This window comes from Calliphora vicina, chromosome 4 (assembly GCF_958450345.1).
Source record: "Calliphora vicina chromosome 4, idCalVici1.1, whole genome shotgun sequence".
Classification (NCBI taxonomy): Eukaryota; Metazoa; Arthropoda; class Insecta; order Diptera; family Calliphoridae; genus Calliphora; species Calliphora vicina.
Genome location: NC_088783.1, coordinates 117,014,873 through 117,040,950, shown reverse-complemented (window position 1 = coordinate 117,040,950; position 26,078 = coordinate 117,014,873). Strand labels below are relative to the sequence as shown.

The following is a 26,078-nucleotide window of genomic DNA, read 5'->3' as shown; positions in this document are numbered from 1 at the left end:
GGAGGTGATTCATTAAATATTTATTGTTTATTTTATTTGATTCTATCAATTACCAACGAATGAATGAAGTAAAGCCTTATTATTCCGGGGGTTTCTTTTATAATTGTTTAAAAGGAAATTCAATATAAATATTTACACTTCAAGTGAATTTAACTACACTTCCGGTGTGTTAAAGAGTGAGAGAGCAAGAGTTTTTCATGAAAGGGGTTGTAGAAAGGGTTAATGGTAGCTTAAACTTGGATTAATTTCTTTTGGTTGCAACAAGGACTAGAGTTTAATCAATAAATATTCATTTATTTGATTCATAAAATCCACAAATTAGCAAAGAATAAGTTTTTTAAAATATTTTTTATATTTTTTACTAAATCTATACTAATGTCTAATATTTGTTTTATAGTTATTACAGAAATACATTTTGTTTAAGGATTTTGGAAATACTGATCACCTTCTTCATTAAATTTCCAAAGATTTCTGCTCACTCGCAGTTTTTTTTATATAATTGAGTGAAATTTATGACGGTTACCCGCCAAATACTGATTACTTTCAAGTGGGTACTCGTTGTAAAATTAATTTTCTTCATTAAATTTCCAAAGATTTCTGCACAATCGCAGTTTTTTATGTAATTGAGTGAAATTTATAGCGGGTACCCGCCAAATACTGATTACTTTCAAGTGGGTACTCGTTGTAAAATTAATTTTCTTCATTAAATTTCCAATGATTTCTCTTATTCTCAAGCGAGTTTGATTTTTTATGGAAATTGGTGAAATTGATGGCGGGTACTCGCCAAATACTGATTACTTTCAAGTGGGTACTCGTAGTAAAATTACTTGTATTCCTTAAATTTATGAAGATTTCTACTCACTTGCAGTTTTTTAATGTAAATTGTGAAATTTATGGCGGGTACCCGCCAAATACTGATTACTTTCAAGTGGGTACTCGTTGTAAAATTAATTTTCTTTCATTAAATTTCCAAAGATTTCTCTTATTCTCAAGCGAGTTTGATTTTTTTATGTAATTTTTTGAAATTTAAGGCGGGTACTCGCCAAATACTGATTACTTTCAAGTGGGTACTCGTTGTAAAATTAATTTTCCTCATTAAATTTCCAAAGATTTCTCTTACCCTCAAGCGAGTTTGATTTTTTTATGTAAATTTGTGAAATTTATGGCGGGTACCCGCCAAATACTGATCACTTTCAAGTGGGTACTCGTTGTAAAATTAATTTTCTTCATTAAATTACCAAAGATATCTCTTACTCTCAAGCGAGTTTGATTTTTTATGTAAATTGGTGAAATTTATGACGGGTACCCACAAAATACTCGTTACTTTCAAGTGGGTACTTGTAGTAAAATTAATTTTCTTCATTAAATTTCCAAAGATTTCTCTTATTATCAAGCGAGTTTAATTTTTATGTAAATTGGTGAAATTTAAGGCGGGTACCCTCAAATACTCGTTACTTTCAAGTGGGTACCCGTATTAATATTACTTTTCTTCATTAAATTTCCAAAGATTTCTGCTCACTTGCAGTTTTTTAATGTACATTTGTGAAATTTAAGGCGGTTACTCGCCTTAAATTATAATTTATTGCTGTTTTTAAATTAGTTTTGTTTAAAACATTTAATTATATGAAAAATATTTATAATTTTATGGTTACTTGCTGTTTTTTTAAGCGGGTACCCGTGCTAATTTCAAAATTATTACTTATTTGTTTACAAATTATTGTTATTGGAACTAGTAGTAAGGATTACTTATTAAAAAAAATGTATTTCTGTTAAATTTGTTACGGGTACTCGTTACTTCTGCAAGTGGTTACTTGCATAAAATTCTAATTTATTGCTGTTTTTAAATTAAATTTGCTTAAAGCTTTTAATTACATGAAAAATATTTATAATTTTATGGTTACTTGTTGTTTTTTTAAGCGGGTACCCGTACCGTACCCGTGCAAATTTCAAAATTATTACTTATTTTTTTACAAATTATTGTTAGTGGAACTAGTAGTACTGGTTGCGCATTGAAAAAAATGTATTTCTGTTAAATTTGTAATGGTTACTTGGTACTTTTGCAAGTGGTTACTTGCATTAAATTAGAATTAATGAGAGGATTTAAATTAAATTTGCTTAAAGCTTTTAATTACATGAAAAATATTGATAATTTTTGAATAATTTTGTGGTTACTCGTTATTTTGCAAGCGAGTAACCGATTTTATATCAAACTTTTTATCGAATTTTATGAATGCTGTTTATTATTTAACAGTTTTCAAATACAAAGTCGAGTTTTATAAATAATTTTTAATACTGCCAGTGCTTTAATCCGCCTACTAAATAGTTTTGAGTTTATTTTTATTATAAAATTGATTTAAATTTAAATCTGATGATTTCGCAACAAATTTGTTTTCAAAACAAAATAACAACGAATTGTGTTGTGTATGGGCTGTTTGTGAGATTGTAAAGAAAATCTTTGGCCAAGAATATCTTTCAATATCTACAGATCGTTCTTGTTGTTCAATTCACATTAATAAAACAGCCCAACAACAATAAAAATCTGTTTAATTATTTTCATTCTGATTTTTTATTTTGTTTTAAATGAAGAACAAAATTCAAAAATTTTCAACTTATTTTAGTTGTTGTTGGTTGGTTTTTGAAACGCATACTATATAGCTATATATACATACAATACTATATAAATATATATGTATAAAAATGTATAGATACTCATGCTATATTATAGATGAAGAATATATCGAGGCTAAGATGTTCTGAATGTTTTCGCCTGTGTTTTTGTTTTTTTTATTTTTGATGCTCATAGCCAACTTGAATTGGTTTTCTTAAATCAGTATCCATTCCGTCTTCAATACAGTTGGACTCACACTCACTCACTCTACGCTACAACAGAGAAAGAGCCAACCAACAGCAGCCAACTACAACAACATTCTACGGTATAAAAAAAACAAAATAGCAGCCCGACATCGTTAACGACGGCTATAACGAAAACGCCGCCGTGTTTTTATTAGTTCCGTGTTTCTTTCAATACGTTTTATTTTCGAAATTTTAATACATACAACAAAGAGCAGCAGAAGAATAAAATAATTAAATTCGAAACAAAAATACAAAAACAAAAAAATTCAATTCAATACACTTTGTATTCAACCAAAACAACAGCATCAGCATCCTCAGCACCCCCAGTACCCAGCCAGGCAGGCAAATAGCCGCCAATCGCATCGTGTGTTTAGAAATAAGCAGTGCTTCGTGCCACTGTTTTTTTTCCACTCTACAAACGAATATCATTTAAAAATAGCCTCAAAAGTCTCAGTCAGTTCTAAGAGATTTCTTTTACCGAGTGTGTGGCACGTACACACATACATATTTATACGCTCAACATTCTGTGTGCAGCCTTTTGGGGGACAGACACATTGGATATTTCTCTGTCTGAAACTAAAACTTAGACACTGGTAAAGTAATGTTTTCAGTTTTTTTTTTTATCTTTTACAAATAATAGCATTAAATTACCTAATACTATGTATATCTGCCCAATTTTTATATGGTTACTGATTACTTTTTGTAGTGGTTACTTTTATAAAGTTTAAATTTTTAGCTTTAACTTTATAAAGCTTTATTAAACAACTTAAAAATATTTGTTTTAAAATATTTTTAAATGGTTACTCTTTAATTTTGCAAGTGGTTACTCAAATTTATTTCATAATTTTTAATTAAATATTTAATATTATTTATAATTAAAGAATTTAAATTCAAAAATTCATATTTTAAAACAATTCAATATGGTTACTCGTTATTTATTGCAAGTGGTTACTCGATTTTAATTAAAAATTTTATATTCCTTTGTAAACACTTTTCTATTTCATGTTATTTATCTTCAAAACTAAAGCTTTTCAAATGTTTTTATATGGTTACTCATTATTTTTTCAAGTGGTTACTTGGTTTTTATTTAAAAAATTTTTATTAATTTGCATAGAATTTCCTATTTTATATATAATTCAAGTTATTTGTATTCATAAATCCACTTTTTAAACAAATTTTATATGGTTACTCGTTAATTTTAACAAGTGGTTACTCGATTTGAATTAAAATTTTTTTATTCATTTGGAAAGTTTTTCCTATTTTCCATATAAATCAAGTTATTTATCTTTAAAAATATAATTTTTTCCAATATTTTAATATGGTTACTCATTATTTTTACAAGTGGTTACTCAAGTTTAATTCAAAAATTTTAATTAAATTTAATTTTTTTTTATAATTTACGTCATTTTGTTTCAAAAATACATATTTCAAAATAATTTAATATGGTTACTCATCATTTTTTAAAATGGTTACTCCTGTTTATTTCATCAATTTGCATTAATTTGTTTAGATTTAATTTAATTCAAATTATTTAACTTCAAAAATATATATTTTAAAACAATTAAATATGGTTACTCGCTATATTTTAAACATGGTTACTCGTGTTTACTTCTTCAATTTGCCTAAATTTGTTAAGATTCTATTTAATTTATATTATTTAACTTCAAAAATTAACTTTTTTTTAATATTTTAATACGGTTACTTGTTAATTTTTGCAAGTGGTTACTCGGGTTTATTTTAAAATAAAAAATGTTGAATTCATTTTTAAAGATTTTTATGTAATTCAAGTCATTTAGCTTCAAAATTACACTTTTAAAATTTACTTATATGGTTACCCGTTAAATTTGACAAGTGGTTACTCGTGTTTTTTTTAAAATTTTGCATTCATTTTTAAAGATTTTTCTTTTTCATATATAATTCATAATATTTATCTTCAAAAGCAGAATTTTTAAAATTTTATTATTATGTTTTCAAGTGGTTACTTGGTTTTTATTTAAATTTTTTTTATTAATTTCTATAGAATTTTCTATTTTATATATAATTGAAGTTATTTGTATTCATAAATACACTTTTTAAACATATTTTATGTGGTTACTCGTTAATTTTTGCAAGTGGTTACTCGATTTTATATAAAAATGTTGTATTAATTTGTATAGAATTTTCTATTTTATATATAATTCAAGTTATTTGTGTTCATAAATCTACTTTTTAAACAAATTTTATATGGTTACTCGTTAATTTTTGCAAGTGGTTACTCGATTTGAATTAAAAATTTTGTATTCATTTGAAAAGATTTTCCTATTTTACATATAAATCAAGTTATTTATTTTCAAAAATATAATTTTTTCTAATATTTTCATATGGTTACTCATTATTTTTTCAAGTGGTTACTCGAGTTTATTTCAGATTTTTTTACAACAGGTCAATAATTTTACAATTATTAACTTTAAATTCATCTTAATTTAAAATGTGTAATTTTGTTAAAAATATAGTGGTTACCCATGGTTATTTAAAATGGTTACTTGCTTAAAATAATTTTTTTATTTTTAATCACCATCAAATTTCTTTTCAATAATGAGTTATATAAAAAAAACTTGTATTTTATTATATTAATTGTATGAATAAAAAGTGGGTACCCGCTGAAAAATTTAAAATTAATTTGTTTAAAAAATTAAAATAATTATAATTACAGTTACAGTTAATATTATTTGAATTAAGCTTTTTCGTTAATAAAATTAATGGGTACTCGTTAAATTTAAAAGTGGTTACTTGTTTAAAATTTTAATTTTTAAAAGCAAATAAGCTTATTTTTTGTTATAGGTTTAAATTAGATGAAAAAAATATATATATTTTTAAAAATTGTAGGGTTACTTGTTATTTTTACAAGCGGGTACCCGGGTTTATTCGAAATTTGTTAAATATTTTCTATTTAAAAACGTTTGAAATACAATTGAAAAATTGTTATTTAAATGTTCTTTTAACTGTTTTTTTTTAATTTATTTCAAAAATTTTGTGAGTACCCATGGTATTTCTAAGTGGGTACCCGTAACAAATTGTTGTCGGGTCTTATTTTTTTTATATAATTCTCGAATTTTTAGTCAAATAATGTTAAAAATTTATGATTTTTCCATTTAAACAGCGGTTACTTGTTACTTTTGAAAGTGGTTACTTAAATATAATTTTATTTGTTTTCCATTTTTGCTCAATACACTCAAATATTTTCAAGTACATATTTACAATTGTCTAAAAAAAGCATTGATCAAATCGAGTAGGGGTTGTATGAGACAAAACAGATTTCATACTCTCTCTGCGCCTGCCAAGAGAGAGGGAGAGAGATATAGACAAAAATCTTAATCGGCTAAGAATGCTAGAAAATATTATTGCATTTAGTCAACAATACTTAAAATTGTGTAAGCATTTAAAACTTACAAAATGTATTTTCCCAAAAATTTAGAAAAACAAATTCAAAGACACTCATACGCACCCATACTGCTACACATTACTCATCCATCATACATTCCTTGCGTGTGCTTTATTAGCCACCTACACATACTCTATGCTTTGCTCTCATTATTATTAACTTTTGCCAGTTTTTCTTTAGGAATATAATTTTATTTTTCCTTTTACCACTGATTTTCTTTACACAACATTTTATTTTAGTCCAAGGTTTAAAAAAAGCATTCGCATTGCAAACATTTGTCACAGAGAAATACAGTTTTCTTTTACAGTTAGCTTTTACTCTAGGTTTGTTCTTCATATCTATCTCCTTGCTTGAGTTTTACTCACACTCTCTCCCTCATTTTCTTCAATACATTTTATTGCTTATTGATATTTGTTTCAATCAGTGTTGCCACTTTATGTGTAATTACACATATTGTGTGTAATTTTATCTTGGATGTGTAGCACATGTGTAATTGAATGAATGTGTAATTCATGTGTAATTTTAAATTCCAATTATATCCAAAATAAGTATATTTGTCAATGTATGTCTTCAATCATTTTTGGTATTAAAGCCTAGTACTCTGTTCATATTTGCGAAAAATTATGGTTTTTTCATGCGAAAAATTTTACATGCTGTTTGACAGCTAGCTGTTGGTTTTAATTTCGTGCGAAAGAAGTGCTGCATATGTTATTTCGTGTGGAAAAATAAGGTTGCCAGATTTATTTCACATGTTTTCCACAATAAAAACAGAGTACTACTTTTGCGAAATAATTTCGCATATATTTCATTCCAAATATTTTATATGTAGTTTGACAGCATTTCGCACGACTGAAAATAAATATGTACGTTTATATGAAGGAAAGTAGCTATATCCTCTATTTTAGTTGATAAATAACAAATCCAGTATCTCTAAATGTATTCATATATATTATATTGTACTCGTTTGTTACTCAATATAATGGAATTATATGTATGAAGATATGAATCAAGTTTGAACTAAATTAACATTAAGATTTGCAGAAAACTACTATAAGTAATTTGGAGATTATTGCTATGTTGTTCGCAATATTTTAAAAATATAAACGTTACAAAAATTATACATTTATTTACTTGCACGATTTTACTGGTAAAGTGTTTATTTACTTTTTCCTATTTTACTCTCTCGCTATAATTTTTAAACAAACAGTAAAATGTATTTAACTTTGTCTAAATTAAGCCTATTTGAAACTGAAAACAAAACTGATTTCATAGCACTTAGGCCCTAATTTTGTAAATCACGTCACCAAAATTTTAAAAATTTGGTTTGGTTTTGTATATAACAAATTCTGAACAGAAAAAATTTTGTATATAAAACAAAACCAAATTTTTAAAATTTTTGAAATTTTGTTTATGCTATCCATATAAATATCACTTAGGTCCTTAACCCATTCCTGTCTAATGGGTATTTAAATACCCAAAAAAGAGACGACAGTAAAAAAATTCTTGCGAGTGCCATATTATAGATTAAGACTTCAACTTGCGTTTTTATTTAGAAGAAGAGATTGATTAGTCCAGAAAATATTTAAAAAAGTATAATTTTTTTGCTTTTTGACTTTATCTTCCGTATACACTTTGCTTTACTAAGATAAATATTTTTAAAATATTCCAAAAAAATATCTCTTTAAAGCCTTTTGGGTATTTAAATACCCATGTCCTATCCCGGGTAAGTAACGAGGTAAAATTATTTTTTCACTCGAAACAACTTCTACGGGCCACCAGGCACATTCATAAAAATTTAGTTAAAATCGTACGAGCGGATCTATGGTCAGGCATTAATGGGTTAACATAAATGAGGAAAAAATTAAAATTCGAAGTGTGCTATTTTTTTAAATATGTATTGTTAAATTTTTAATAGAAATGTAACAATTTCCAATGGAACTATCTTCGAATGAACATTGATTAATATTTGTTAAAATCGTATTTGGGATTGACATATTTGACTGATCTCAAGAATTCATTATATCAGAAAATTTCACTAAAAAAGAGATTGCTGACTTTGCTTTAATAATTTCATATATCCATTTCCTGGATAAATTAAAATCTGCGCAAGTGAAAATTGTCCATCATTTTGTCCACTGACACTAAAGTGATCATATTTGGTCCAAACATCCCACAGTCCACTGTGACAAACTGTTTGTCTTCATGTACGTTTTAAAAATCTTGTATTCGCAATAGGATCACCTTTAGACAATTTCTCCTATTGCGATCACGAAAATTACATGTGTAATTTTTTCTCGTATGTGTAATTTAGGAATGAGGCATGTGTAGTTTATAATTTTCTTGGTGGCAACACTGGTTTCAATTGCCGTTTTTTTTGGTTGTTGTTGTTTTTGTAGGGTTTCAATTGGCTCAAATCTGAATTCATCTCTTTTGTCTGCTAAGAGCAGTGTGTGTGTAAGCATCTCTTAGTTTATTTGGTTTGGTGATTTTTCTTATATTTTCCAAATTTATTTATTTTTCTTTTAAATTTTCATTGTTTTGTGATTGTGTTTGTTTGTTGTTTGGGGATTTTCCTGTATGATTGAATAAGTTTATTTTTACAAAAGTTTACATTCAATAGCACGGGTATGTACAAATTAATTTTTGGTTCATTTTGGTTGTTGTAAAAGTAATGTGTTGTTTATATGAATAGAGCTATTTCTTAAAATGTCGAAATTTCTGAAATGCAGTTACATATGTATATTTTTGTACAGCCTACGATTAAGGCAATTATTTTTTATTTAAATTACCTTAATAAAATATAAAAATTTTGTATTAATTGTAATGGTTACTCATTATTTAAGACGGGTACCCGTAACAAATTTAAATTTAAAACATTATTTTAACAATGTATTTTATCTAAAAATTATAAAAATCATATTTCCAAAATAATTTTTGTGGTTACTCGTTTTTTTAAACGGGTACCCGTAACAAATTCAAATTTAAAACCCAATTTACACCATTTAAGATATCTACAATTAATTGTTATTGAAATGACCTTAATAAAATATAAAAATTGTTTAGTTATTGTAATGGTTACTCATTATTGAAGGCGGGTACCCGTAACAAATTTGAATTTAAAACTTTATTTTAACAATGTATTTTATCTAAAAATTATAAAAATCCTATTGCTAAAATAATTTTTGTGGTTACTCGTTTTTTTAAACGGGTACCCGTAACAAATTCAAATTTAAAACATAATTTAAACCATTTAAACTTTCTACAATTAATTTTTATTAACATGACCTTAATAAAATATAACAATTTTGTATTAATTGTAATGGTTACTCATTATTTAAGGCGGGTACCCGTGGTGAATTTAAATTTAAAACTTTATTTTAACAATGTATTTTATCTAAAAATTAAAAAAATCCTATTGCTAAAATAATTTTTGTGGTTACTCTTTTTTTTAAACGGGTACCCGTTACAAATTATAGTTTAAAACTAATTTGTTTCTATAAATGCCAGCTACAATTAATTTTTTATTAAAGATATTTAAAAAAATACACATATTTTTTAATAATTTCTGTGGTTACTCGTTATTTTATGCGGGTAGCCATGCTAAATTTTAACCATAATACATAGTTAATTAAGTTTTCCTTGCTACAATTAATTTGTATTAAAATTACTTCCAAAATTATGCATATTTCTTTAAGAATTGCTGTGGTTACTCGTTGTTTTAAGCGGGTAACCGTTTAAAATTAATGTTTTAAACTTAATTTTAACAACGTACTCTTACTAATATTAATTTATAATCAAAAGTACATTAAAAAAATATATTTTTTACAAAATTGTAATGGTTACTCGTTATTTTTTAAGGGTACCCGTGCTAATAATAGTTTAAAACTTAGTTGTTTTACAAATATTCCAGCTACAATTAAATGTTATTAAATATACTTAAAAAATACACATATTTTTTTAATAATTGCTGTGGTTACTCGTTATATTAAGCGGGTACCCGTGGAAAATTAAGGCTTAAAACATAATTTTAACAATCTATGTTAACTACAGATTAAAATATATTTATTTTGTTTAAACATTATTTGTGATTACTCGTTATTTTTAATGGGTACCCGTGCTAAATTTTAGCCTAAAATATATTTGTTACTAAAAATGCCAGCTACAATTATTTTTTATTAAAGATACTTTAAAAAAATTTATATATTTTTAAAAATTATTGTGGTTACTCGTTATTTTTAATGGGTACCCGTGCTAAATTTTTAGTTTAAAACCAATTTGTTTCTATAAATGCCCGCTACAATTGTTTTTTATTAAAGATATTTAAAAAAATATCCATATTTTTTAATAATTTATATGGTTACTTGTTATTTTAAGCGGGTACCCGTGCTGAATTGAAGTCTGAAAATTAATTTTATCTATTTATTCTAGCTACAATTAATTTTTATTAAAGATATTTAAAAAAAATACACATATTTTTTAATAATTACTGTGGTTACTCGTTATTTTATGTGGGTACTCGTGCTGAATTGAAGTCTAAAACTTAATTTTATTTATTTTTCCTAGCTACAATTAAGTTTTACTTTAGTTTTCTAAAAAAAGAACACATATTTTTTAATAATTTCTATGGTTACTCGTTATTTTATGTGGGTACCCGTGTAAAATTAGTGTTTAAAATTAAATTTTTACCAATTTCCTCTTGCTAATATTAATATTTAATTAAAAGTATATTAAAAAAAGTATATTTTTAAATAATTGTTATGGTTACTCATTATTTTAGTGGGTTTTTGCAAATTTTTATTTTAGTTTTCTTTGTACAATTAATATATATTAAAAGTTTAATGAGAACAATTATAAATTATTCAAAATTTTAATGGTTACTCTTTAATTTTTCAAATGGTTACTTGCCAAAAAATTTTATTTTTAGCATAAAATTAATTAGAAATGAAATATTTGTTGTTTCTATTAAAAAAAAATTATGGTTACTTGTTTTTCATTCATAAGTTTTTACACTTATTCATAGTTTTTTTTTGCTTGCGGCTTATCAGTTCTTCGAATTAAAATTTTGGTTTTAATAAGAATAATAACAATTAAACAAAAACAACAAATTAGATATGAAAGAAAAACTCTGGTGTATTTGAAATCTAAAGTTTTTATATGTATGAATATAAAGCTTCGCTTATCAGTAAGAAAACAATGACTGGAATTTCACCTGACTTTACGTAAATGCGCCATAAATGCGCATAAAGTAAATTTACCTTCAAAAAATCATTTACTTAAATTATAACTGAACTGAACTTTTATTAAAAACAACAAACGTACTTACATTTCTTTAAATTCTACTTGAGACTCTATGGGGAAAGGGGTAAGAGAGGGTCGGGAAAGGTTATTGATAACAAATTAAAACAAACCCCACTTCACCCTGTTGTCGTATTGTTGGGAAAAAAAATAAAACTGTAGACAAGAAAAGCTTATAGAGCAGCAAAAACAAACGTACTGAAAACACAATCATAAGTACAGTTATAAGATAAGAAACCAGTTAACAAAACAACAACAAAAAAAGCAGTTTGAAAATATAAAGTCTTAACCCAACAAACAGCCATTAATTTATTATTGATTCTTTTATTTGTAGGTATTTACAATGTATTCGAACTAAAAGCCCAAGAGGAAAGGGAAATGGCTAAGTTTTACTGTAAAAATTCAAATTAAGCCTTTGTTTTTCTTTACTTCCTCTTTAATATACTAAACTTACCCTTAAACCGTTAAATGTTGGCGGAAGTATTGGTGTATTGCGCAAGTGTTTAATTTAAGCTTTAATACTTACACACCCATACTTACAAAAAACCAACGAATGCTAAATATGGCTGTATAAATAAACACGAACTAGAGCTCTCTCTCTCTCTTTTACTACCCACACTCATAGTACCGTTATATTTTTAAACCCTGCTCTTTGTTTATTATTTAAGTATTACTCGTTTAGTGCCCGTTATTTTAAGGAAAGCTAAATTTAACCTGGTATTTACTGCTCTCTTTTCGGTCTCTCTCTTTCTGTCTCTGTGGGTATTAGTGGGTTTTGTATGAGTCAGGTTGATGACTTTAACTCTGGGTGGTATTTACCCTATTTTTATACAATATTTTCTTTTCTTCAGCAAGACTTAAAAACTGTGTTGTTTTTTTCTACATACTATTTACAAGTACTTGTTGTTGTTGTTGTTTTATTATTACACTTGCATATTATTTGTTTGTTTTTTTCTTCTTGTTGTTGCTGTTTAAATCTATGTTTAACATTTATGGTTTTATTTTTTAGCTCTATTTTCTGTGTTTTGTTTTAGTTTATTTTTGTTCCAGTTGGGCATTTCTTATCTCCCGTGGTAACTTTATGTATATTTTTATTTTTTTACCTTAGAGTACATAGATATTTCACATTTATTTAATTAATATAGAGTCTCTAAATGTTTGTATAACTTTATAACAGACTGGGTTGTTCTAATCTATAGTTAAAAAGATTAGATATCATGAAAACAAAATATTTCAGAGTTTGTATTATTACAAGCACTCGTAACTGGGTTTTGAAATACATACCTAGAAAATTAAGGTTAAAATTTAGAATGTTTAGAAAAATTAACTCAAAGCTTTAGTATTAATGATTTTCGTTTAAATATTTTTAAAAATCTTTTTATACTTTTTTCTTAAAACTAATGCCAGTAAAGGATTTTTATACAATTTCTTTCAAAATTCTAAAATTTTTTTGAAGTTTTGTGGATTTTGTTTATATTTTTAAAAGAAAAAATAACTATTAAGGCTTAATTCATTAATTTTTTAATGTGATCCATTAAATCCTTACAATTTGTTAGATATTTAAAAAAAATATTTGAGGTTAAAATGAAATTTTTAAGGTTTTGAAAGCAAACTAACATTTTTAAACCTAGATAATATCATAATTTCAAAAAACTATTAAATGCTTTTAATTTTTATAGAATTTGTTCGATATTTAAAAAAATATTTTTGTGGTTAGTTGTAATATTTTAGGATTTTGTAGAATTTTCTCATATTTTTAAAAGAAAATTAACATTTTGTAGCCTAAATCATATTATAATTTCAATAAGCTATTAAATGATATACATTTTTATAGAATTTGTTTGATAATTCCAAAAATATTTTTGAGGTTAGATGGAACATTTTAGGATTTTATGGAATTTTTTCACATTTTTAAAGGAAATCCAACATTTTGAAGCCTAAATCATAACATAATTTCAATAAGCTATTAAATGCGTTAAATTTGCGTAGAATTTGCTTGTTAATTCAAAAAATATTTTTGAGGTTAGGTGGAACATTTTAGGATTTTGTGGAATTTTCACATATTTTTAAAGGATAATAACCTTTTTTAAACTTAAATTCTGCAAAAATTTATTTAAGCTATTAAATGATTTAAATTTTTATAGAATTTGTTTGATATTTAAAAAAATATTTTTGAGGTTAGGTGGAATATTTTTGGGTTTTGTTGATTTTTTTATAATTTTAAAGGAAACATAAAGTTAAATTCTTTATTAATTTATTTAAGCTATTAAATGCTTTCAATTTTGTTATAGTTTGAGCTTTAATTAAAAAAATATTTTTGAGGTTAGGTTGAAAATTTTAGAGTTTTGTTGATTTTCTTGATATTTTTAAAGGAAAAGTATCTTTTTTGAACTTAAATCATTTAATAATTTATTTAAGCTATTAAATGCTTTAAATTTTGTTATATTTCGAGATTTAATTAAAAAAATATTTTTGAGGTTAGAATGAAAATTTTGAGGTTTTGTTGATTTTCTTCATAAATTAAAAGGAAAACTACCTTTTTTAAACTTAAATATTTTAATAAATTACTTAAGCTATTAAATGCTTTCAATTTTGTTATAATTCGAGGTTTAATTAAAAAAATATTTTTGAGGTTAAGTTGAATATTTTAGAGTTTTATTGTTTTTTTAATATTTCTTTAAGAGAAACATGATTTTTTGAGCTTAAATCCTTTATTAATTGATTTAAGCTATTAAATGCTTTCAATTTTATTAGAGTTAGAGCTTTAATTAAAAAAATATTTTTGAGGTTAGGTTGAAAATTTTAGAGTTTTGTTGATTTTTTTGATATTTTTAAAGGAAAAGTATCTTTTTTGAACTTAAATCATTTAATAATTTATTTAAGCTATTAAATGCTTTAAATTTTGTTATATTTCGAGATTTAATTAAAAAAATATTTTTGAGGTTAGAATGAAAATTTTGAGGTTTTGTTGATTTTTTTCATATTTTTTAAGGGGAAATGCTTTTTTAAACTTAAATATTTTAATAAATTACTTAAGCTATTAAATGCTTTCAAGTTTGTTACATTTAGGGATTTAATTAAAAAAATATTTTTGAGGTTAGGTTGAAAATTTTATCGTTTTGTTGATTTTTTCATATTTTTTAAAGGGAAGCATGCTTTTTTGAAACTTATTTCCTTTACTAATTTATTTAAGCTATTAAATGCTTTCAATTTTGTTACAGTTAGAGCTAAAATAAAAAAAATAATTTTGAGGTTAAGTTGAATATTTTAGAGTTTTATTGATTTTTTCATATTTTTAAAGGAAACATGCTTTTTTGAAACTTAAATCCTTTAATAATTTATTTAAGCTATTAAATGCTTTCAAGTTTGTTACATTTAGAGCTTTAATTAAACATTTATGTTTAAGGTTAGGTTGAAAATTTTAGCGTTTTGTTGATTTTTTCAAATATTTTTAAGGGAATTATATTTTTTGAAGCTTAAATCTTGTATTAGTTTCTTTAAGCTATTGAATAGTTCAATTTCATTGACATTTTCATAATTTAAAAAAGAAATATTTTGAGGTTAGGTTGAAAATTTTAGGATTATATGGAATTTCGTCCTCGTTTTTAAGGAAAAATCTAATTTTTTGTGTTTAATATTTAATTTTGTTGTTTAAACTAATACAGGCTTTTGATTTAAATAGAATTTCTTTGTTTATTTTAAAAAAAATATTTGAGGTTATGTTAAATTTGTTTAGGTTTTGTGGATTTTTTCAAAATATTTTAAAAGGAATACTTAGTTTTTAAGAATTAAACCCTTTAATAATTTGTTTAATCTATCAAATTCTTGAAATTTTGTTGTAATTTGCTGAATAAATTTTGAGGTTATATTGAAAATTTAGAGATTATGTTGAATTATTTCGTTTTTGTAAAGGAAAACTTCCGTTTGTAAGCTCAAATCTCTTTAAAATTTCTTAAGGCTATTAAATTCGATGGAATTTTTGAGTTTAGCTTGAAAATTGTATTATTATATTGAAGTTTTCTTTGAAAATTTTAGGGTTATATGGAATTTTTACATATTTTTCAAGTAAAAAATAAATTTTTTAAAATTAAATAATTTAATACTTTGTTTAATATAACAAATATTTCAAACATAAAATTTGTTTGAAATATTTTGATGAAAATATGGAATTTCCTTTAAACACCCTGCTTTAGCTACATTAAACGTCATACAAAATAAATCTGCCTTTAATAACTTAAGAATTCTTTACTTTATTTCTGTTAGATGACTCCTCATATTGGTTTTTTGATAACAATATTTATAATACAAGTGTATTACGTTAGAAAAAAAACCATAAACACATTAAACAAAATTAAGCGAAGCTCCCAAAGAGTAAGCTTATCACAAGAACAACAACCACAATATGTTATCATTAGTCAATATCAAAATAAAGTTAGCAGTAATTTGTTCTCTGTTTACCTTTACAAGAAGAGCACAGAACAAAAAAAAAACTGGGGTTTTTTTTAAAAACTCACTGAAAAATATAAATAAGACCTACCACTACTAATTAAACTCTAGCTAAGAATAATACTCACTCATACACAGTAGCCCCAAAATAAAGCGCGTTTTTATCTAAACCCCCACACAGTTAGCAACACACACAAACACATGCACTCTCATACACACTTCTCATAAACTTGGGAGAGTGATTGATTATTATAAACAGTACTTTTTTTGTTGCTGTAAGGTGGGGAGAGTTTACAGTTAGTTAAGGGAAAAACTGAGCAAGTGTGAGTGTAAGTTTGTGTGTTTGTTACAAAAGAGAGGCACAGAGCCTTAGGTAATTAGAAATAAACTGTTATTATGAAAACGCACTTGAAATATAAACACTGTATTTGTTGTTGTTGCTTCTGCTATTTTTACTCTATATTTAGTTGCTGTGTTTACAGCTCTTATTTTTTTCTTTCTACCACACATTCTACCTCTCATGGGGTAAATTTGAGTTTCAGTTCAAATTTAGGCTTTGACAAGATCAAAACAAAAGAAACATTGTGTTAATATTTGAAATTTTTTTTTTACAAAAAATTGCAGCTTCAAGACGTCTCTCCCCAGCCGAATGAAAATGGAAAAAACTCCCCGTTATACACAACGGGAGCGTAACATGGTTTTGGGTTATGCGGCCCAATACAAAGACATCATCGAGAATAAACGCACCGATGCCGAATCGAATCGCAAAAAGGATGAGGTGTGGCGTCAAATAGCCAAAGAGTTTAATGCCCGTGTCTATCATCAGCGCTCCTCCAAACAATTGCGCCAGCTGTATAAGAATATGAAACTGTTGCTGAAAAAGGATTTATGCGGCGAGGGTAAGGGTAATCGCACCTTTATGGATCTCCTCAATACCATATCACAGCAAGAATCGGTGGCCCAATATATATCCGAGCAAATGTCACCGAATGGTTATAGCAATAGTGGTCGTCAAAAGTACGATGATGATTATGATGATTCAAAGGTAAGTTTTGTTTGAATTAATATTGATTTTGAGTTCGAGTATAAATATAAATAAAAAAGCAAAACTGTTGCAGTGTGAGTTTTGTATAGGTACGAGTAGAGTAGTATGTGAAGTATTTAAAAAATAGATAACAAACGGGCTTTGGAACAGTTATAATGAACCTTATTATTATTATTGCTGCAATCTTATATTGAGTAAAACAATGACAAGTGGAATTTTTGATAAAGAATTGTTAAAATGTATAACTACTGAAATGGTGTTTTTTTGTCTTTTGATCAAGGTTTAAAAAAAAAAATATTAAAAATACATACCCAAAATCTTTTTTAAACAAATTTAATTTAAAAAAAAAACTTTATAAAACCAAAGTTTGAAATATTTTTCTAAGAATATTCTTTAATTTATGCTTAAAATGTTATAGAATTATTTTTAATCAGGATCCTTTTAAAATTGTATAGGAAAATTTTAAAAAAATTTAAATATTTATTATTTTGTTGAAAAAAAAAACACATTTATCTTTCAATTATTAAATTTAAATTTAAAACAATTTACTTAAAATTTGGAAAAAAAAGTTTTTAGCAATTTGTTTAAACTATTGAAATCTTGTAATATTGTTAAAATTGGTTTGTTAATTAAAAAAATATTTTGAGGTTATGTTGAAAATTTTAGGTTTTTATGGATTTTTTTCATATTATGAAAGAGAAAATTAATTTTTAAAGCTTAAATCATTTAAGTTTTTCTCTAAACTATAGTATTCATCTTATTTTAATAGAATTTGTTGGTTATTTTAAAAAATAATTTTGAGGTTATGTTGAAAATTTTCAGGTTTTATGGTATTTCTTTATGTTTTTAAAGGAAAAAGTAATTTTTAAAGCTTAAATCATTTAAAATTTTCTTTAAACTATAGTATTCTTCTTATTTTAATAGAATTTGTTGGTTATTTTAAAAAATAATTTTGAGGTTATGTTGCAAATTTTAGGTTTTTATGGAATTTCTTTATATTTTGATAGGAAAGACTAATTTTTAAAGCTTAATCATTTAAGTTTTTCTTTAAACTATAATATTCTTCTAATTTTAATAGAATTTGCTGGTTATTTAAAAAAATAATTTTGAGGTTATGATGCAAATTTTCAGGTTTTATGGAATTTCTTTATATTTTGATAGGAAAGAATAATTTTTAAAGCTTAAATCATTTAAGTTTTTCTTTAAACTATAATATCCTTCTTATTTTAATAGAATTTGTTAGTTTTTTTAAAAAATAATTTTAAGGTTAGGTTGAAAAATTTTATATTTTGTTGAATTTACTAAGCAAAGATCACATTTTTAACCTTTAATTGTTCAAGAATTTGTTTAAACTATTTAATGCTCTTAATTTTTTTTACTGGAAAATAAGAAAAAAAAATAATTGAGGTTAGGTTGAAATTTTTAAGGTTATGTTGAATTTTTTCTTCTATTTAAAGGAAATATTACATTTTGAAGCTTAAAATCTATAGGAACATATTTTAACTATTATTTGTGCTAAATTTTATATGAATTTTTGGAAAAATAAGAAAAATATTTTTGAGGTTATGTTGAAAATTTCAAGGTTTTGTTAAATTTTTGCATAATTTAAAAGGTAATTAAACTTTTTTAATCTGCAGTTAGTTTGAAATTTATTTAAACTATTATTTGTGCTAAATTTTATATGAATTTATGGGAAAATAAGAAAAATATTTTGGAGGTTATGTGGAAAATTTTAAGGTTATTGTGAATTTTTTTGTGTAATTAAAGGAAATTTACTTTTTAAAGCTTAAAACCTATAGAGAATTTAATAATTTACTATTTCTACTTAATTTTATAAAGATTTAATTAAAAATAAGAGAAAAATATTTGAGGTTATGTTGAAAATTTTAAGGTTTTGTTAAATATTTGCATAATTTTAAAGTAATTTTACTTTTTGAAGCTTTAGTTAGTTAGTAATTTATTTAAACTATTATTTAAGCTAAATTTTATATGAATATATGGGAAAATAAGAAAAATATGTTTGAGGTTATGTGGAAAATTTTAAGGTTATGTTGAATTTGTTCCTATATTTAAAGGATATATTACATTTTAAAGCTTAAAACCTATAGAGAATTTAATAATTTACTATTTCTACTTAATTTTATAAAGATTTAATTAGAAATAAGAAAAAAATATTTGAGGTTATGTTGAAAAATTTTCATTGAAATATTTGTTTTTAATTTTTCCCTTTTTTGTTTGAGCTGACACTATTTAACATTAATTCCTTATAGTTTCCCTTGTTACAGCATCCCGTACTCAATTACGATGGCATGGACCATGATGTCATTGTTATCAAATCCGAAGATATCAGCGATAATGAACAATCCCACAGTGGCGAAGCCATGGACGAAGATGATGATGATTGTCTAAGTCCCAAAGACATACCCGAAGTATGTTTGGAGGAAGAAGATGAAGAACTATTTGCCACAGATTTGAGACAACAACAGCAGCCTCCCAACACAGCACAACAACAGCAACAACCAACACAAAAATCAGCACAGAACCAGCAACAAGCCCAAAGTCAACAAAATCAGCAACAGCCGCAGCTGCTGCATCATTCACAACAACCTGAGATAACCATACAAAACATAGGAGGCATACGTGTGGGCAGCATAGGCAGTATGGCCAATATGAAGGCCTTGCAGAATGTGGTCAACAATAATGCAGCCACCACCACCAACTCAGCCTTAAGTATAACACATGCCAATGGCAATGCGCCGGGCCAGGCTTTAAATCTAAGACAAACCAGTGCCGAACAGCAGCTACTACTAAATGGCTTGGGTTTGAGTGCGGTAAATCACAATAACAATGTTTTGGACACAAATCCACGTATGCCCACTTTGCAAAGAGCCAGCCAGCAACATAGCAATCAGCCGCCCCCACAATCAACCAATCAATTACATTTAAATACCCACAGTAATGCCACCCAACAGCTATTACTTAATATCAATGGCGGCAGCCCCTATACACCCCACAAACACTATGGCCAGCATCGGCAAACCTCCACGCCCAACAGCATTTCCCATAAGAATTCACAAAACGACTACTTTATGCTGGGCATAGAGGAGCGTAAGCTGAAAATAGAGCTGCTGAATGCCCAAATTGAATATTGGAAAAAGTTGACCAAGAAACTAGATGAAAATCCTGGCCACCAGCCCAATCCCTCGTGCATGTGCCATTTCCCCGGCAAAGCGAATGGTGTGCAGACACCCTCCTCCACCAGCTAGGAGGAGGAGAAAAAGGAGTTAGTGAGAGCGGTAGCATGTAAAGGGCTGCAGCAGCCCGAACAGCCAGCCAGTCGTGAGTCGACGCCCAATCTACTAGAACCTTTAAACTACGAAATTATACAACTGGATGATGACGATGAGGAAGATGATGAAGATGAAAACGATGTGGTACAGGAAGTTGAGCAACAACAGGAATTAGAGCAGTTGGAGGAAGATGAAACTGATGTGGAAGAAGTAAATCCACCAACTCTGGAGGAGGATAATCCTGATTTAGAACACGATGTACAGGTAACAGCAGAGTTAGATAAAGGTAAAAGAAAACTTAAAACCTCCTCTAACAATTTACTGGTAGACATTAGTCAGTCTATTAAATGGCATGAAATCATACAGGAAAATAGCGAGAGTGAAAACAAACCAAAGTTAAAGAAATTAAAATTACAATAATAACTACAAATTAAAGATTTAACAAATAAAACAACAGTTTATAAAATAAAACAGCAGCAATGTTTCCCAAAAAAAAATTTTCTTTTAAAGTAACCCCTATGTCTATACCTGATACATTTTTGTCATGATAAACGTCAAAATGGTTGTCGAGATAAAAAATTATCAGGGGACTATCATTTATTCTTCGTTATGATAAAATTGTCATGACAAAGGCTGGGAAACATCTTGCTGCTAAACTTTTATTTCTATTTCAAATGAAAGACTGAAAAAACCTTTTTAAAATTTATTAAGAATATGATAATGCCTGTTAAACAAAATTTCAAATTCCTATAAACAAAACAGTTAAAGTAACATTGTATATAAATTATTTATAAACAAATTAGCTACAAATTTTAAATTTAAATTAAAACACAAATAATTAAGTTTAAGCACAATTTAAAAAAAAACATCTAAAATTTCATTTTAAGAATTCCTTTTTAATTTTAAAAGAATTTAGCTGGAAATTAAAAAAAACATTTTTGAGGTTAGAAAGAAAATTTTAAGATTTTTCCTTATTTGAGAAGAAATATTACTTTTGGAAGCTTAAAACCTATAGGAATTTCTTTATACTTTTATTTGTACTGAATTTTATCTGAATTTAATGGAAAATTAAAAAAATATTTTTGAGGTTAGAATGAAAATTTTGAGTTTTTATTGAATATTTCGTTACGTCAAGAGAAATATTACTTTTTGAAACATAAAACCAATAGAAATTTATTTAAGCTACTATTTTTACTAAATTTTATCTGAATTTATTGGAAAAGTAAGAAAATATTTTTGAGGTTAGAATGAAAATTTTAAGATTTTATTGAATTTTTCGTTATTTAAAGAGAAATATTACTTTTTGAAACTTAAAACCAATAGAAATTTATTTAAGCTACTATTTCTACTAAATTTTACATGAATTTATTGGACAATTAAGAAAATATTTTTGAGGTTAAAATGAAAATTTTAAGATTTTATTGAATTTTTCGTTATTTAAAGAGAAATTTTACTTTTGGAAGCTTAAAACCTATAGGAATTTATTTAAACTATTATTTGTACTCAATTTTACCTGTATCTGTTGGAAAATTAGAAAAATTAGTTTGAGGTTAGAATGAATACTTTAAGATTTTGTGAAATTTTTCATCATGTGAAGAGAAATATTACTTTTTGAAGCATAAAACCTATAGGAATTTATTTAAATTAATATTTGTACTTAATTTCACAAGAATTGGCTGAAAAATAGAAAAAAAATATTTTGAGGTTAGAATGAAAATTTTAAGGTTATTTTGAAATTTTTAATATTTTTCCTTGAAAGCATGCTATTTAAGGCTTAAAATAGTAAAGAATTTCTATAAACTATTAATTCTTCTCAATTTCAAGCCAATTTCTATAAAAATAAAGAAAATATTTATGAGGTTAGAATGAAAATTTTAAGGTTATGTTGAATTTTTTTACAATTTCCCGAGAAAGTTAAGAAGTTCTTTTAACTATTGTTTCCATTTAGAGTTTCTTTGAAAGTTAAGAACATATTTGAGATTTTGAAAATTTTAAAGTAATATTGAATTTTTTTTTTTTTAATTGTGCTTAAACCCAATTATTTTTACTATATTGTACAACTCTACAGCAAAATAATGCCCTTCATTTTCTTTATTGTTTTCTTTTATGTAATTTATATCGTAAAATTCATCTAAATAATATTTAATTATAATTATCTTTTAGCTGTAAGTTAATTTTAAGAAAAATAAATAAATGTTGTACAAAAAAACCCCCCTCTTAAAACAGAAAACATGTAAGCGGTTCCTAATCTAGTCCTTATTTCAATGTATTATTTACTAAAAACAATTATTGATTAATTGCTTTACAGTAAACCTAAAAGAAATTTTTTATTGAAATTATCAAATTTATGCCAAATAACAAATATTTTATGCAACCAAATATAAAATTAAGTTTTTTTTATTATTTTCTCAATATGAAGAGTTTGCTTGCCATATTATTTTTGTAACTTCTTTTTTATAGTATTTAATTTATTAGTTTGTAATAATTGTTAACAAATGTTTACTTAACTTATAGCTATACAGCTTAACCTTTATGTACTTAAAACCTTTTTTGTATTTAAAACAAAGAAAGTCTTAATTTTAATTTAATTTGAAAAAAAAAAAACAGATTGTAATCCTTTTTTAAATGTATTTTTTTCTCTAGTCTTTGTATATACTAAAAATATAGTAATTTAAATAAAAGAAATGTGTAAAAAAGATAAAAATAAAATTTGTAAGCTGCATTTTTAATTAATTTTAAAATAATTTTAGGTTAGGGTGAAATTTTTAATATTTTATTGTAGAAAATATTTTTTTATACTTAAAGTATTTGAGAATTTATTTAAACTTTTATTTCTATTATATTTTTAGAGAATTTAAGTGAAAATTACAGAAATATTTTAAGGGTTATGTTGAATATTTTTAGATTAGAATGAAAATTTTAATATTTTATTGGATTTTTTTGATATTTGAAGCTTAAAACTTGTAAACATTTACCTAATACATAATTTCTATTAAATTTGAGCTCAATTTATTGACAAATTAGAAAAATAATTTGAAGGTTAGAAGAAAAATTTTAAGGGTTTGATGATTTTTGTTATTATTTTATGAAAATTATGAATTATGAAAGAGAAATATTTTTTTTTGAAGCTTAAAATCTGTATAATTTATTTCAACTAATGTTTGTTTGTAAAAACTGTAAAAATTAATTTGAGGTTGGAATGAAAATTTTAGGGTTTTGATGATTTTTTTCTTAATTTTACTTTTTGGAGCTTAAGATCTATAAATATTTATTTAAACTATTATTCCTAGTGTATTTTTATGAAAATTAGATAAACATTTTTGAGGTTAGAATGAACATATTTAAATTGTATTGAATATTTCGTTATTCGAAGAGAAATATTACATTTGGAAGCTTAAAACCTATAGGAATTTATTTAAACTATTATTTTTATTCAATTTTAACTAGATTTATTGGAAAATTAAAAAATATTTTTGAGGTTAGAATGAACATTTTGAGAATTATGAGAAATTTAATAAATATGTTGAATTTACTACAAAATGTTGAAGGAAATATTACTTTTCGTAATACAGCAACTATTGTATTTTATTGTTTTTAAATTATGAATAAATCCTGTGTTTTTTCTTTATTTTAAACATTTAACTCATAATCTAACGTTTTCATATTAATGTAACGGGTTTTCAAAAAACGTTTAACTACACTGCTTGGCGTTTTCACTATTACAGAGCTGCATTTAAAGGTAAATAAAGATAATGCAGTGCTAAATACCGACACAAAGCCTAAAGTTAACGATTTGCTTTATTTATAACGCAAAATGAGCTAGATATTAATTTAGTTACCAAGTTTGTTATTTAATTCTGTTAAATTATCATTGACAGTGATTTTATATAAGAATTTTAGAGAATTTTTCTAGAATATTTTATTTTTTAATACTTTTTTTCTTTACCTACACTGCTTGGTTGTTACAAATAAAACAACCCTGCATAAAGAGTAATATTATTTTATACTCTTCTTTCCAAATTGGAAAGAGTAATAATACACCACAGCTTTCCAATAAGAACTTATTTCCAATTTATATTATTTCCACTGCTGTGTTTTCATTCCAGTCAACAAATTTTTAACACGAATTTTTTTAAAAAAAAAAAAAAATTGATAAAACCAAAAAAAAATTTTAAAATTTAAAAAATTTTTTTTTTAAAATTTAAAAAAAAAAAAAAATATTAATTTAAAAAAAATTAAAATTACAATCAAACATTTTTTTTTATGGTTTGTAACGTTTTTAACACGTTATTATTAAAAGTAAAATATTGCTGCCTTTTGTTTTCGTATTTTTTTCCAAAAAAGAGACCGACCACTTCCTACCCTAAAGATTCTAAAATTTTGTATCGAACATGTATGCTAAATAATTTTTTCATTCCACAAAATAAATTCTTAAATATGTTTGGTTTCCTTTTACCATTTTTGTGACTCTTGACCATCATCTATTTTTAATAAAATTCTGTTTGGGGATATCACATCCTGTGCCACGACATTGACTTTTTAGCTTGAAACCCAAATTTATATCAATTTATCATTCCATAGATCATTCCTAAGGTCATAGTTTCTTTGATTTATATCTGAGTATGATTTTATCAAGCATTTGATCATATAATATTGAATTATTTATTCCACATATTCAATATATTCTTCGAATGTTATAATAGAAAAACCACAATCAAACTATAATTTTTAAATCTGTGTGTTTGTAAGAAAAGATATATTATCTTAAATTTTGGTTGAAATTGGATTCGGAGAACATTCTATAGAAGTCTGATATCAAACAATATAATTTGTTTAATTATTTGACCAAGAAGTTTTTTGTTACTTGAATGTTGAAAAATGGTAATGCGACTTTGGAAATTTTTATCTTTAATAGAGGATGTTATATTGTTATTGGTAAAAGTTTTCTATGATTTAAATAAATTAAATTTTGTTCTTGTAATGGTCAGCGAATAACTGCAACACTAGTCGCCACTTTTGACCACCGTGCAGAACATAAATGCCTGATTTTCGAAACAGTGGGCCAAGAGTGTTGTGATTAAAAGCGATTAGCGGTTTCGCAACCTAAAATTTATATTTTTATTTCAACGCTATGTTTTTTAAAACCATTTCTAAATCTTATATATAAATAGGCCACACATTTTTTTGTGGTACACTTTTAAGTATGTTTTAAAGGTTATTTTCTCTAGATTTGCAGAACAAAAAATTTTTTTACAATAAAATGGAAAACAAAGTGTTTTGGGGTGAATTTTTGGAAATGTATGAGAATTTACCGGAGCTGTGGAAAGCAAACTCCGAGGATTAAGGAATTTAAATAAGAGAAACCTGGCTTTAAACACACTCATCGACAAATTAAAACAAATTTATCCCCTCGCGGACCGAAGGAAGGTAACAAGTAAAATTAACACTTTTCGAACCAGCTATCATCGTGATTTGAGGAAAGTAAACAACAGTGTAAGGAGTGGTGCTGGCGCCAATGATGTATTCAAATCTACTACAGGAATTTAAATAAGAGAAACCTGGCTTTAAACACACTCATCGACAAATTAAAACAAATTTATCCCCTCGCGGACCGAAGGATGGTAACAAGTAAAATTAACACTTTTCGAACAAGCTATCGTCGTGATCTGAGGAAGGTAAACAATAGTGTAAGGAGTGGTGCTGGCGCCAATGATGTATTCAAATCTAC

At 25.4% G+C, this 26,078-nt stretch overlaps 1 protein-coding gene across 2 annotated transcripts; it reads left to right on the top strand.

Moving 5' to 3' along the window:
• Positions 1-16,449: 16,449 nt before the first annotated feature.
• On the top strand, positions 16,450-21,192 carry LOC135957523 (putative mediator of RNA polymerase II transcription subunit 29). 2 transcript variants are annotated; one of them, XM_065508291.1, is made up of 3 exons: positions 16,450-16,540; positions 16,640-17,060; positions 19,346-21,192. In XM_065508291.1, exons 1-3 carry the CDS (start codon positions 16,536-16,538, stop codon positions 20,324-20,326), a joined length of 1,407 nt encoding a protein of 468 aa, XP_065364363.1. In that variant the 5' UTR covers positions 16,450-16,535; the 3' UTR covers positions 20,327-21,192. The 2 variants fall into 2 exon arrangements, with proteins under 2 accessions (XP_065364363.1, XP_065364362.1); XM_065508290.1 differs by having other exon boundaries at positions 19,331-21,188.
• The last annotated feature ends 4,886 nt before the right edge of the window (positions 21,193-26,078 follow it).

Bases quoted from the DNA above. Each gene is read 5' to 3' on its own strand.
- LOC135957523 (XM_065508290.1), top strand. The intron at 17,061-19,330 runs GTAAGTTTTGTT...AATTCCTTATAG, and splicing joins ATGATTATGATGATTCAAAG to TTTCCCTTGTTACAGCATCC.